The 14,330-nt window shown below is 34.1% G+C and overlaps 2 protein-coding genes across 6 annotated transcripts; both read left to right on the forward strand.

Moving 5' to 3' along the window:
* The first annotated feature begins 1,907 nt into the window (after positions 1–1,907).
* Positions 1,908–6,143, forward strand: LOC146945573 (ubiquitin-protein ligase). 2 transcript variants are annotated; one of them, XM_085743904.1, is made up of 3 exons: positions 1,908–2,201; positions 4,783–4,850; positions 4,938–6,143. In XM_085743904.1, exons 1-3 carry the CDS (start codon positions 2,099–2,101, stop codon positions 5,910–5,912), a joined length of 1,146 nt encoding a protein of 381 aa, XP_085600030.1. In that variant the 5' UTR covers positions 1,908–2,098; the 3' UTR covers positions 5,913–6,143. The 2 variants fall into 2 exon arrangements, with proteins under 2 accessions (XP_085600030.1, XP_085600031.1); XM_085743905.1 differs by having other exon boundaries at positions 1,911–4,690.
* A 1,059-nt stretch (positions 6,144–7,202) lies between these two features.
* On the forward strand, positions 7,203–12,801 carry LOC146945574 (PPR superfamily protein). 4 transcript variants are annotated; one of them, XM_085743908.1, is made up of 6 exons: positions 7,203–7,321; positions 7,754–10,757; positions 10,891–11,544; positions 11,753–11,954; positions 12,038–12,128; positions 12,438–12,801. In XM_085743908.1, the coding sequence occupies exon 2, from the start codon at positions 7,773–7,775 to the stop codon at positions 10,665–10,667; it is 2,895 nt and encodes a 964-aa protein (XP_085600034.1). In that variant the 5' UTR covers positions 7,203–7,321; positions 7,754–7,772; the 3' UTR covers positions 10,668–10,757; positions 10,891–11,544; positions 11,753–11,954; positions 12,038–12,128; positions 12,438–12,801. The 4 variants fall into 4 exon arrangements, with proteins under 4 accessions (XP_085600034.1, XP_085600035.1, XP_085600032.1 ...); XM_085743909.1 differs by having other exon boundaries at positions 7,754–10,697; XM_085743906.1 differs by having other exon boundaries at positions 7,203–10,757.
* Positions 12,802–14,330: the final 1,529 nt, after the last annotated feature.

A 14,330-nucleotide genomic window follows, 5' to 3' on the forward strand; every position in this document is an offset into this window, starting at 1 on the left:
ACAACTTATTTATACAAAATAACTTATTACGATATCTTTTTCAAAAAACAACTTATTCAAAACAACTTATTTATACAAAACAACTTATTACGATCTCTTTTCATAAAACAACTTATTCAAAACAGCTTATTTATGCAAAACAACTTATCTATGCAAAACAGCTTATTACGACCTCTTTTTCAAAAACAACTTATTCGAAACAGCTTATTTATACAAAACAGCTTATTACAACCTCTTTTTTCAAAAACAGCTTATACAAAACAGCTTATCTATGCAAAACAGCTTATTAGGACATCTTTTTCAAAAACAGCTTATTCAAAACAGCTTATTCAAAACAGCTTATTTATACAAAACAGCTTATTACGATCTCTTTTTCAAAAACAGCTTATACAAAACAGCTTATCTGTGCAAAACAGCTTATTACGACCTCCTTTTCAAAAACAGCTTATTTATACAAAACAGCTTATTACGACCTCTTTTTCAAAAACAGCTTATACAAAACAGCTTATCTATGCAAAACAGCTTATTTATCCAAAACAACTTATTACAACCTCTTTTCAAAAAACAGCTTATTCAAAACAGCTTATTTATCCAAAACAGCTTATTACAATCTCTTTTTCAAAAACAACTTATTGAAAACAACTTATTTATCCATACAACTTATTATGACCTCTTTTCAAAAAGCAGCTTATTGAAAACAACTTATTCATCCAAAACAGCTTATTTATGCAAAACAACTTATTACGACCTCTTTTTCAAAAAAACAACTTATTCAAATCAACTTATTTATCCAAAACAGCTTATTACTATCTCTTTATTAAAAACATTATTCAAAACAGCTTATTTATCCAAAACAGCTTATTACGACCTCTTTTAAAAAAACAGTTTATTCAAAACAGCTTATTTATGCAAAACAACTTATTGGATTAATAACCTGTTTTCAATAAGCTGTTTTTTGAAAAAGAGATTGTAATAAGCTGTTTTGGATGAATAAGTTGTTTTCAATAAGTTGTTTTGGATGAATAAGTTGTTTTCAATAAGTTGTTTTTAACAAAGAGGTCGTAATAAGCTATTTTGGATAAATAAGTTGTTTTGAATAAGTTGTTTTTGAAAAAGACGTGGTAATAAGTTGTTTTGTATAAATAAGCTGTTTTGAATAAGTTGTTTTTGAAAAAGAGATGGTAATAAGCTGTTTTGCATAAATAAGCTGTTTTGAATAAGCTGTTTTTTGAAAAGAGGTTGTAATAAGCTGTTTTGGATAAATAAGCTGTTTTGGATAAGTTGTTTTTGAAAAAGAGATTGTAATAAGCTGTTTTGGATGAATAAGCTGTTTTCAATAAGTTGTTTTTGAAAAAGAGGTCGTAATAAGCAGTTTTTGATGAATAAGCTATTTTGAATAAGCTGATTTTGAAAAAGAGGTCGTTAAAAGCTGATTTGCATAAATAAGCTGTTTTGAATAAGCTTTTTTTGAAAAGAGGTTGTAATAAGCTGTTTTGGATAAATAAGTTGTTTTGAAAATGTTGTTTTGAATAGAGATCGTTATAATTGGGTTATATCTAAAATTGTCAATTTGAATTATTATGAGGGCAAAATTGTCAATTTGTATGTTTAACCCTCCAAAACCCCCCAATTTGGGGGAACTTTAAAATTGAACAATTGAAGCCCTTCTAAACCCCCCAAAACCTTTCCCTTGTTTTTTTTAAAACTCGCAAACAAGGGTTTACTTCTCTATAAGCCTTTTCTTCCCCTCCAAAACCCTACTCGCAAACAAAGCCTAAGGAAAATGGTCCATTAAAAAAACTTTGTCTTGGAAATAGCCTTTACCTTTTTCTTAACAATAATTACATCATTTTCAATGCAAATTTACTTATTTTAATACTTTAACCAATGCCCCAAGGGCAATGGTTAGCATTCTCCTTATTTCATGAAATAATCGGATTTAGGGCCTCAATCTATGTTACCGTGAAAATTCCCTTGTTTTTCTAGTTGTGAAAACGACCCGACTGATTCCCCCAAACACTACACTACACTACTGCTTACGCCGTCGTCACCGCGTCCATCCATCTTCCCTCTTACACCACCACCGCGACGGCGGAAGATGAACGGAACGGCGGCCGAAGTTGCTGTATTCGCCGACACAAATTTGGGCACTAGCATCGCATTCAATGCACCTTTCCACATTACAGCCGGAACACTCAAAAGTAATAACAACTTTTCGATTTTATTCCCTTGCTTTTATTTTAACTATATTACTCATTTGTAAATTCAATTTATTCTATGTACTTTACTCCTTGTTTAGGTTAATTGTCTCATAGACACCAGACACGACAATGACAATGAAAGTGATGATAATAATTTTAGACAGTAAAATAATTAAATTTAATCATCTGTTTCGATGTTAGACTTAGACACTGTCGGACATTGCCATGTGTCAGACACATGATACGTTTTTTATGAGTGTTTGTGATACACCGAGCTGACTTTAGTGTATTTAATTGATGAACAAACAACTTATTTTGATGAGAGAGAATGATCGGTTAGGAGAGACACCAAACTCAAAGCCACCCAAGTGGAACCAGAGTGATACAAAGTTTGAAAGGTGTCTGTACAACACCTACACACCCGCACATGCTTCATGTTGAAAGGTGTTGTGCAACACCTACACATGTGGTTGTGCTCAAATCACTTTTGTTTTCACAAATTATTAATACATGTATCTACATTTAACATTGGTGTTATCATGTGTCTGTGTATGTGCTTCATAGATTATGTCTTTGTTTGCTTCTACTTGTTTATGTTAGCAATGATAATCGTTTGCACTTTGATTGTATCTCATAACCATTTATTCATTCTTCCGATATTATACTTTTTCACTTTAGATTCAAGCATTTATCAGCTTCTATTTTATTTTCATTGAATTTCCTTTTTAACTCTAGTCAAACACTTGTGTTTTCTTGTTCTCAATCAACATGGTCTAGCCTTAGGATAAGAGTATTGACATTCACCTCTATATACTGCATTTTCAGCTCTATCAATATGGTGTAGCAGGTTTCAATGATTAAAATATATACTACTGCATTACTGTACTTTTTCAAGTACAGTGAAGCTGTAACTGTCTTTGAATTAGAAAATAAAAGATGAAATCTAGTGTGCTGTGATTAATAATTAATGTAACATTTTAGTGGAGATTGGAGAATGTTCTGCGTTTGGATCAATAAGACTTAATTTGGAAGTTTCATGTGTTTTGGAGATTAGCACTGCGTGACTGTATTTACAAACTTTTAGCGATGATGGATCTACAATAGTGTCAACTCATACTTGGTTCATCTGCTAGCAGTGCCAAATTTTTATTTTAATCAAATTTCAATATTGTATTGTTTAAGGAGAAGTCATCTTATTGAATTTGTCATGGATTTGGATGTTAAGATTTCACTTTCAAGAAAAAGGTAGCAGTATAGTGTCGCTGTCTTTGAGTTCGGATCAGGTTTGATAAGGCTAAAAAACATGTGACCCCTGTTTACATTATTTCAAATATTATAGTTATGTAAAGTTTAGATCAATGTAGTGCTAATAGCGTAGAGATTAGATGCAGATTTTGCTGATGTATAGACATACTTTCCACGGATCTTGGATGTATCTGTGTACTTGTTGGTTGTGATGATTTAGTACGTAATGGAGAGTAATGTGATAAACAAATTTTCTACGAAAACATGTAGTAGATGGGAAGTTTTCGTTATCGTAAATTGTATTACATGTCTTGTCATTGTTTGCAAAGTCACTCCAAGAATTCCGATCCTATTGATATAGGAAAATGTAAACTTTCTGTTATTCAGTTCTCTTTACTAGACTATGGCTTTATCGGGAATTTTTTTTTTTTTTTTAATGTTATTAATCTTCCTCAGCCTCGGGGAATACAGACCACGCCTTCTTTTCCTATATGAGGAAGAATTTTGAGGATTAAGGGGGTATGGAAGATGACATAGGTTGTTATTAAATCCTCTATTTAATCTTTCCACGTAATTAACAACACATATCATCATGGTAGAAGAGTGGTTTTGACATGGTATCATCTATCTAACTGTCCAATAGAATCAAATACTTAAGAAATCTTCTTTGCTCAGTCTGTATGTAACAGCCTTCTGTTAAAGACTAGTTCTATTAAAGTAGTTATAAGATTCTGTTAGCTTGCAAGGCAAGCTTATTAGTTGTATGAATAGTTCAGCTGCTATCATAATCTGTATTTTCAGTTAATTTTCCGTAGATTCATTCGTAACTTTTATTTAGATTTATCATGCATCCTCCAGATGGTAGTTTACCAAGATTCTTCTAAACCAGTACAAGTTTAGCTAATTAAGGTGGAATGTTACCCTTAAGGGCCTGTTTGGATATACAGCTTATTTGCAACTTATAGCACAATCGCTTATCATGATAATTGATAAGTGCTTGTGTATAATCTTGCCTAAGCTATTTTTATAGCAAAAGATAAAATAATGTTAAATTGTTTTTGTATGTAAATTGTTTTTATAAGCTATATTGGAGAACTTATGAAAATAAGTTGAAAAAAACTTATGAAAATTGCCATAAGTTGTTGTCAAAAGTTCTATCAAACAGTCTCGCAAAACTTATGTCAATAGATAAGCTTAAATAAGCCAATCCAAACAAGCCCTAAGTCCTTCACCTTCCAATTATGGTTAGTTTCTTATGGCTTAATGGTATATGCTTTCTGCTTTAATATGCGTCTTTTGTGAGTTCAGCTAATGGGATGGAATTATTGCTGTGCAGGAGATTTTGAGAAAGTGCACTTCACTTGTTTACCAGACATAGGAGAGATCCAAGTTCATGGATTAATGGTATGTGCTTTCTGTTTAAGTACGTGTCTTTTGTGAGTTTCTGCTAAAAAAAGTTTGCGTTGATCATATGATTGCATATTCTGCTAGGTGAAGCGAAGATCATGCTTCTACTACCTGCCTGATTCGCTTCCTATAAAGTATGTTTTCCCAAAGATGAGAGAAACATGGTTTCTTCATGTGGAAGTGGGGCATTTAAAATTGCGATTTCCAAGTTTACCCTTTGATGCGGCTATTCTTTCAAATCATCAAGACTTAATGACTGATGACTGTGAAAATAAGACAAGATGCAACAGTGAGAAAAAGAGACAGGAAGGACTCCACCCCTGTGCCCATCTATCAGAAGAGAATGAAGCTATTAATCAAGTTTTGAAGGAAAAGGGAAACTCTCATGAAAATTACAAGCAACACACAGCCAGTGGAATGCCAGAAAGTCACTCCTGCGGATTTGGAGACAAACCCATCAGCACGGACAGTAAGAGTCGATGTCCAATACCAGAGAATAAAGATGAAAATTTGGTTGAGTTGTGTGGTAACTCAAGGGAAGAAAGTCCGAGTAAGATGTCGACTCAAGTGATATCGGTCTCCGGTATAATCAATAAATATTTTTTAGGTTTCAATGGCATTGACAATGACAATTTTAGCTGCTCTTCAAACTCCGATGTTACATCAAGAGCTGTTCGTAGTGAGTTTGAAGTTCAATCAAGCACCAGTGCACAAAGTTGCTCAAAGAGACAAATTGATCCATTACCACAGTTCTCTCCCAAAACACCTCCACATGTTCCATTACATGTTGACGTGGTTTCCAAAAGTTCAGGTAGCAAAAGTAGGACATCCAAAGTTAAGAAATGTAGCAAAACCAGAAAACCCAAATCTAGGAAATGTAGCGAAAATAGAACATCCAAATTGGGGAAGTTTTTTCTTTCAGCTTCAAAGAGTCTTGGGGTTTATGATACTAAGCATAGTCCTGCACTTTCTCTTTGTAAATTCAAAAATAAAAAGCTACTAGAGGAAAAATCTCAACATAATGGTTCAATATTTTCTCTTAGTGACAGTGATGATTGACATTACTATAGTGTAGACCATCAAAAGGGTGTAAATAGGTGATGTGATTAGTTGTATTGATCTGTTTATTTTAGCAACCACTTTGGAAATAGTTGACTTCCTGATTTAACATTACCATGGGGGCATTTGTAGGAAAAGTTGTAATATTAACTTCTACATCAAGAAAGCAAGCAGATCAGCAATTGTTTAGCAGTTTGTTACTATTTTGTTGGCAATATGAAGATTCTCCAAGTCTGTTTTGTTACAAGTGTATCAAAGCTAATTTTATTAGCTCTCAAATGCTTGTCCAAACATGCAGGGTAGAGTACTATAGTTATTTTCCAAAATCTTGGTGCAAAATAATGAGAAATGGTTGTGATTTTGAATTGCTTAGTTTTCTGGATTGTGATTGTTAGTTACGTCAATACTTTCATGACAATAGGAAACTAGTACTCATTTTATTGTTTTATTTGCTTTAGTGTTTGCAGTCCTCTTTCTCATACATACACTGTAGTTTTATTTCTTTTTTACTAAATGAGTTGATTGTTTTGAATTACATGTGTGATATATACATATTTTTAGAGGATTTTTGTTTTATTTGTTTGAAAGTACACACATCATTAGTGCAAATGTTTAATTGTAAATAAAAATCGTTAAGTATCCCCAATACCTCAAAAACAAATTCTAGGACAATGTTAAGCTCATTTTTGCTCCATAAACTATTTGTGTTTGGATGCATAATTCAAACTTCATTGTCTTTAATGTAAAGAAAAAAGAATCTATTACATTTCTCACCGATTAATGTATTTTGTTATTATGAAGCAATGTAGAATCAAGATAATTTTATTGCAAATTTTCTTTAATATAGGTGATTTTGTTTGGTCTTGTACAAAAGTGCGTCTCTCCTAAATTACAAAATTCAAAAAGGATATTTTTTTTTTGCGTGAACCGGATATTATCTATGTATAACTGTAGAGACTAGTCTCTCAATGCAAAACATATATTTTTTTAAAGGGCTAACGCTATATACCATGAAAGATCAAACCATGAAATCCATGATACCACACAAGCATCCGACAGTTTTTTTTTTTTTTAAATTAAATAATGAATAAATATTAAAATTGGTTTTTGGTGGAAAACATCGGCGGTGGTAAGTGAAATTCTTGCTTTTGGTGGTTTTATTGATCGTGGGAAAAAGTATTTTCCCTTTTAAAATATCTTAATAACAAACTTAAGCAATGCTATTTACAGTGACAAATTTCACCACGATACAAATTAAATTAAAAAAACAATCATCCAAAATAAACTTTCATTTTCACAAATTATCATGAACTTGAAGTAGTACAAGTTACTGCCTCGCTCGCTTGCTAAAATTCCAGAATTTGCAGAATCAATGCCTTTATTCATCTTTCACTTTTTCAACATTCAAGGTAACCCTTTTCTTACCCCTCTATAAACCCACATTTAATTTCTCATTTTCATTATAAAGTTCACACCTTTACAATCAAATCTATGGTTTTTGACGTGGAAAAGAGTATTTACACCTTCTTAACCATACACCGTTGGGAATCACTCAACCGCATGAATTATAGATTAGGTTCACTTAGACCTATTCATGGAATGTTAGCATTGAAATTTCTCAATTGGGTCATCAAAAAACCTAATTTAGAGATGAATCATTTGACTCACATCATTTCCACAACAACCCATATCCTTGTTAAGGCTAGAATGTATGATCATGCTAAAACAACATTGTCACATATGTTACATATGGATGTTGGTTTAAATAATGTTTTTGGTGCTTTGATGGAGACATACCCTTTTTGTAATTCAAATCCAGCTGTTTTTGATTTACTTATTAGGGTTTGTTTAAGGGAGAATATGGTTGGCGATGCTGTTGAGGCTTTTCGTTTGATGGGTTTTCGAGGGTTTAGTCCGTCTGTGTTCACGTGTAACATGGTGTTAGGTTCGTTGGTGAAGGATCGTGAGGTTGATTTGTTTTGGTCTTTTTTTAAAGAAATGATTGCTAATAGGGTTTCGCCAAATGTTGCTACGTTTAATATACTGTTGAATGCTTTGTGCGAGCGTGGGAAGTTTAAAAATGCTGGGATTCTATTGAGGAAAATGGAAGAAACCGGATATTTTCCAACTGCGGTTACTTATAATACTTTGCTTAATTGGTATTGTAAGAAAGGAAGGTATAAGGCAGCGTCTGAGCTTATTGACACCATAGCGTCTAAGGGTATTGCGGCAGATGTTTGTACATATAATGTGTTGATAGATGATTTGTGTAGAAAAAGTAGAAGTGCAAAAGGTTATTTGATATTGAAAAGGATGAGGAAGAATATGGTGTATCCTAATGAGATAACTTATAATACTCTTATTAATGGATTTGTTAAGGAGGGGAAGATTGGAGTTGCTACAAAAGTTTTCGAGGAGATGTCATCATGTAACTTGTTACCAAACAGTGTTACTTACAATACATTGATTTTTGGGCACTGTAGCAATGGCAACATTGAGGAAGCGTTGAGACTTTGTGATGTGATGGTTTCACATGGTTTGAGACCTAATGAAGTGATGTATGGGGCTCTTTTGAATGGGATATCCAAGCATGCTCAATTTGGTTTGGTTTCCAGTGTTCTTGAGAGAATGAGGATGGATGGCGTGAGTGTCGGTCATATTAGTTATACAACAATGATTGATGGATTGTGTAAGAATGGCCTTCTTGAAGAAGCTGTACAGTTGTTGGATGATATGTTAAAAGTTTCTGTTAGTCCTGATATTGTTACATTTTCGGTACTCGTCAATGGATTTCTTAAGGCGGGGAAGGTGAAAAATGCAAAGGAGATGATGTGTAAAATGTACAAGACCGGGCTTGTTCCAAACAGAGTTTTGTATTCAACATTAATCTACAACTACTGCAAGATGGGAAACCTAAAAGAGGCGTTAAATGCTTATGCAGTTATGAACCAGAGTGGTCATGTTTCAGATCACTTTATAAGTAGTGTGTTAGTTGCCTCTTTTTGTAGATGCGGGAGACTTGAAGAAGCCGAGTATTTTGTGGACCACATGAGCAGGATGGGTCTTGCTCCTAGCTCTGTTACTTTTGATTGCATTATTGATAGCTACGGAAATTCTGGGGATGCATTAAAAGCGTTCTCTGTGTTTGACAAAATGAATAGTTTAGGCCATTTACCAAGCCAGTTCACATACGAGGGTCTATTGAAAGGACTTCTTATTGGCGGACATATTAATGAAGCCAAAATATTTATGCATAGACCTAGTAGCATTCCTTATGCCATTGGTAGTACTTTCTACAACACGATGCTTACTTTGACATCAAGATCAGGAAATTTATCGAATGCGGTTGCCCTTCTTGATGAGATGATTATGAATAATTTTGTGCCTGACAGCTTTACATACACTAGTCTTATTGCAGGACTATGCAGGAAGGGTAAAACGGTCGCTGCCCTCCTTTTTTCAGGAAGGGCAATTGAAAAAGGATTATTATCTCCAAATCCTGCTATGTACACTAGTTTAGTTGATGGTCTTCTTAAGGAAGGACATTCAAAAGCTGCTTTATATATGTTTGAAGATATGTTAAACGAAGGTGTTCAACCTGATGCTATTGCATTCAATGTTCTTTTGGATCGATACTCAAGGAAGGGAAAAATGTCAAAGGTAAATGATATCCTTTCAACAATGAGGAGTAGAAGTTTATGCTTCAACTTGGCTACTTACAACATTCTCTTGCATGGATATTCAAAGAGGCATGACATGGCAAGATGTTCCAAGTTATACAATGAAATGATCATACACGGTTTTGCACCTGATAGGTTAACATGGCACTCTCTAATTCTTGGATATTGTAAGTCTGGATCATTGGATGTTGCCGTGAAATTTTTAAGAAAGATAACTGTTGAAGGTTTCAAAGTTGATTGTTTTACGTTGAATGTGCTTGTTAGTAAGCTCTGTGAACGGAATGAGATAAAAATGGCCTTTGATCTGGTAAAACAACTGAATATGTTAGGAGTTACTCCTAATGTAGATACATACAATGCCCTTTTTAATGGATTCATTAGAACTTGTTCTTTTGATGAAGCCCGTTGTATTCTGCATGCCTTGTTGGAAAATGGTTATGCTCCTACTTGTAAACAATTTACCACGCTAATTAAGGGCATGTGCAGAATGGGAAATGTAAAAGGAGCAATGGAGCTTCAAGATGAGATGAAAATACTTGGGGTCAGCTCCCAAGGTGTTGCTATGAGTGCTATTATCAGAGGGCTTGCACGTTCAAGGAAGACTGACGATGCCACTCGCATTCTTGATATCATGCTCGAGATGCGAATCATTCCAACTGTTGCTACTTTCACGACATTAATGCACACCTATTGCAATGAAGGTAATGTTGCCAAGGCATTGGAATTGAGAAGTGTAATGGAACAATGTCATGTGAAGCCTGATGTTGCTGCATACAACGTTCTTATATCTGGCCTTTGTGCCGATGGTGATATTCAAGCTGCTTTTAAACTTTATGAAGAGATGAAACAAAGAGATATTTGGCCTAATACCTCTATATACATAGTTCTTATTGATTCATTTTTGTGTACCGGAAACTATAACGTTGAAAGTGAAAAGCTATTGAGGGATTTACAGACCAGGGAATTGATGTCTTTGGATTTATGTGGAGGCATTGAAATACTGAATGAATTATTGATGATTGCAAGGAAAGAGTTAATTCATGCGAGGTACAAAACAAAAAGAAAATATGGTTAATCACAGGATGCGTTTTCCTTTTCCAGAAATGTGAGTTGGCAGATGATGCTGAGACAGCAGTATTGTTCCTCAGCTAATATAACTGATCTGGTTTGCATTTTATTCATCTAGTCACATGTATTTTGTTTCTTGAACAGTATCTTGCACCCTTGATTCTTAATTTAGTTGTAGTAATTGATATCCATTCAAACTAATTAACAATTTTTTTATTGCTCTGCTTCAGGTTGACATCACATGAACAAAGACCTTGTTCTCAGAATAAGGTTGTATACAGTGTTATGAGAAGATTAAGTGTTGGAGAAATAACTGCAAATGTCATTGAGGAAACATGTGCTGCTACAGATGGCAGAATAAATGAGGAAGCATCTCGGATGTTGAAGTTGAAGTTGGAAGAAAATTTGTAAAAGCAGGAAATAGTGAGGATTGCAGAGGAAAACCTTTTACGAGGGACAAATATGTTTGTATATCCTCCTCCTGGGATTAAACCTGATCCAGATATAAAAGTGTTTCTTAACAAGAACCTTTCAACACTAAGTGACGAACCAGTCATTCTGATGTTGATAGCATTTAATGATTGGAGGTAGAAATCTTTTAGCATCAGATTGAATAAAACACATCTCAAGGATGATTGGTGGAGTTGCCAATTGTTATGTGCCAAACGCTAAGCTACTCTACCGCTGCCTCATCATCTTAGCCACTCCGTTTGCGTCGTCGTTCCACTCCGTTTGCGTCGTCGTCGTCACCGCCTCCATTCATATTCCCTCTGTGATTCTGGAACAGCACCTTGGTGGCGGAGGATGATGAAAGGAACGCTGGCCGAAGTTGCTGTCTTTGCCGATACAGCTCGCATTGCTTTCATCATCCGCAGCACTTAAAAGTAAGAATAACAGAAATACAACTTATTGATTTTATCCTATTTAAAAATTAAATTCATCACGTGTTTTATTCTATGTAGTTTTGGCACACGACACCGACACTAACATTGATAGGTGTAGTAATCTGAGAAAATGATATGATAATATTGTTAAAGCAATCTTTTTCTCATGAAAGTAATCAATTTCTTGTTAATTGGTTTCTCAATGCAGGTAGATGAGAACCTTGGTCATTCTTTTCAGAAAATCAATGTAGATCAACATTATTTGGATGCATCGGATAACAATCCTTCATCATTGGTGGAACTGGTTAATGTGATTGACTCTATATTTGACTCTGTCAAAAGAACTTCAATCACAAAAGAGGAGCTCTTGCAAAAGATAATGATGAACTGTTTAGATTTTGTTGAGATTAGTACGTTCTAATTCTATTTATTATAATGTACACGATTTCTTAGTAATAAACATTCTGGCTAACTAATCTTGTCCTCCCAATAGGAGAAGCTGAAGAACAGATTGAGATTTTGGAAAAGATTGTGCCAGACTGGCTTTGCAAGAAGTTGGTTTCTTCTGGAGACACTATGTACTGGTGGGCCTCTTTGTTTTTATGATTAAACCTTCATGCTTATAGAGTATCAGTCTCTTTTAGGGACGTGAAAATTTTAGTCCAAATTAAAACATAAAATTTCAGCCTCTTTGGGCTATAAAAAAAACAAAATTTTACATATATCATGGATATAATGGAACAAAAGAACTTAGCAGTTTGATGGAATAGCAGAACTTTTGATGTTATTGGTTAGTGTTATTGTGAGCCAAAATCCCTTGGTGTGTTCAAAGTAGTTATTTATTAATTCTGTGTTCTTATGCTTGCAGTTTATAATACCTGTTATATTTGCAGTGTCAAGAATGTGTTAGATTTGGACTCAGTTCGACCAAGGCTTCTCGGCAATGTGAACAAAGGAGATGAGTGAAAGGCTTTTGTTGAATGATATAAATTGTTGCTCTGCGCATGCATTGCTTGGTAATTGTTGGTTGGATTTTTGCACTTATTGTTTTAGTTACAACAACCTGCTATAGTGAATATCTTGGCTGGCACATATGAGACTGTAAGAACAGGTTTTATAAATTGTTCTTAAGCTTTTTACTTCCCACATATTGTATTCTCTGTCTCAGTTTCTTTTTTGGTTACATTCTGTCCCACACAAATTAATGAATGATATAAATAAAAAAAGGAATAGTAATATTTTTATTTTTTATAAAAAGGGAGTAGTAATTTTATTAAATTAACGTTGTTTTTTTGACAAATTAAATTAACGTTATTAAGTATTGGTGTATTCACATGTCTCAATGTTGTGTCGGTGTCGGCCATTGACATGTGGCGGTCATTGGACATGCATTCAATCAGAAGTGTCGTTGCTACAAAGTTTGACAATATGACAACTTTGAGGATCACACAAACACTTCGTGTTGAAAGTGTGTCCTAGTGTATGACACATATTGGTCCCCAACACTCGTACGACACCAACACGTATGTTAGTATCTATCAGTTTCGTTTTGTACTTCATAGGTTATGTGCATTTTACTTATTTATACTGTTATGCATGTTTATGTTAGGAATGGGAACCATTTGCACTTGCTTATATAGATACGTTTGTATCACATGAGCATTTATTCATGGGCTCGGATATTATACTTTTTTCACCTCACATTCAAAGCATTTATCAGCTTCTATTTCATTTTCATTAAATTTCCTTTTTAACTCTAGTCAAACACTGTTATGCTCTCAATCCACACGGTCTTGCCTTAGGATAAGAGCATTGACTTTCAGCTCTATTATGTAGCAGGTTCCAAAGATTAAAACATATACTGCATTACTGTTCTTATTCAAGTGCAGTGAAGCTGTAACTCTATCTTTGAGTTTGAAAATAAAAAATGAAATCTAGTGTGATGTTTAATGGTTAATTTAACATTTTATTGAAGAATGCCCGACATTTGGATCAATATGTCTTAATTTGGAAGTTTGATGTGTTTTGGAGATTAGCACTGTTTGACATGTATTTGCAAACCTACGATTATGTCAACTCATACTTGGCTCATCTGCTAGTCAACCGTGCCAGAGTTTTATTTTATTCAATTTCAATATAATGTTTAAGGGGAGATCATCTTATTGAATTTATTATGGATTTGGATATTATGATTTGGCTCTCAAGTAAAAGGTAGTAGTATAGTGTTACTTTCTTCGAGTTCAGACCAAGTTTGACAAGGCTAATAAACATGTGACTGTATTTACATTATTTCAAATGTCATAGATATGTAAAGTTTAGATCAATTTAGTAGTGGCTAATAGCATAGAGATGAAGTGCAGATTTTGCTGATGTATAGTCAAATTTTCCACGTATGTTGGATGTATCTGTGTACTTGTTGGTTGTGGTGCTTTAACATGTAATGGAGAGTAAAGTGATAAACACAATTTCGATGAAGGGATGTTTTTGTAGAGTATGGTATGACTTAAAAAATGAAAAGAACAGGATTTGATAAAATGGTGTTAAACCTTTGAGTATATCAGGTTCTAACAAGAAAAGTAATTGATGCAATTATTATTGTGCAGAGGATTTTGAGAAAGTTCACTTCACTTGTTTGACAGACATAGGAGAGATCAAAGTTCATGGATTAATGGTACGTGCTTTCTGTTTTGGTATGTGTCTTTTGTGAGTTTCTGCTAAAACGAGTCTGTGCCGATCATATTCCTGCATATTCTGCTAGGTGAAGCAAAAATCATGCTTCTACTGCC

The sequence above is a fragment of the Medicago sativa genome, chromosome 2, assembly GCF_051527215.1.
Source record: "Medicago sativa cultivar Bolivia chromosome 2, Bolivia_mono, whole genome shotgun sequence".
Classification (NCBI taxonomy): Eukaryota; Viridiplantae; Streptophyta; class Magnoliopsida; order Fabales; family Fabaceae; genus Medicago; species Medicago sativa.

Bases quoted from the DNA above. Each gene is read 5' to 3' on its own strand.
- LOC146945573 (XM_085743904.1), top strand. From the start codon at position 2,099: ATGAACGGAACGGCGGCCGAAGTTGCTGTATTCGCCGACACAAATTTG. The intron at 2,202-4,782 runs GTAATAACAACT...ATTGCTGTGCAG, and splicing joins TACAGCCGGAACACTCAAAA to GAGATTTTGAGAAAGTGCAC. The intron at 4,851-4,937 runs GTATGTGCTTTC...ATATTCTGCTAG, and splicing joins TCCAAGTTCATGGATTAATG to GTGAAGCGAAGATCATGCTT.
- LOC146945574 (XM_085743906.1), top strand. From the start codon at position 7,404: ATGGTTTTTGACGTGGAAAAGAGTATTTACACCTTCTTAACCATACAC.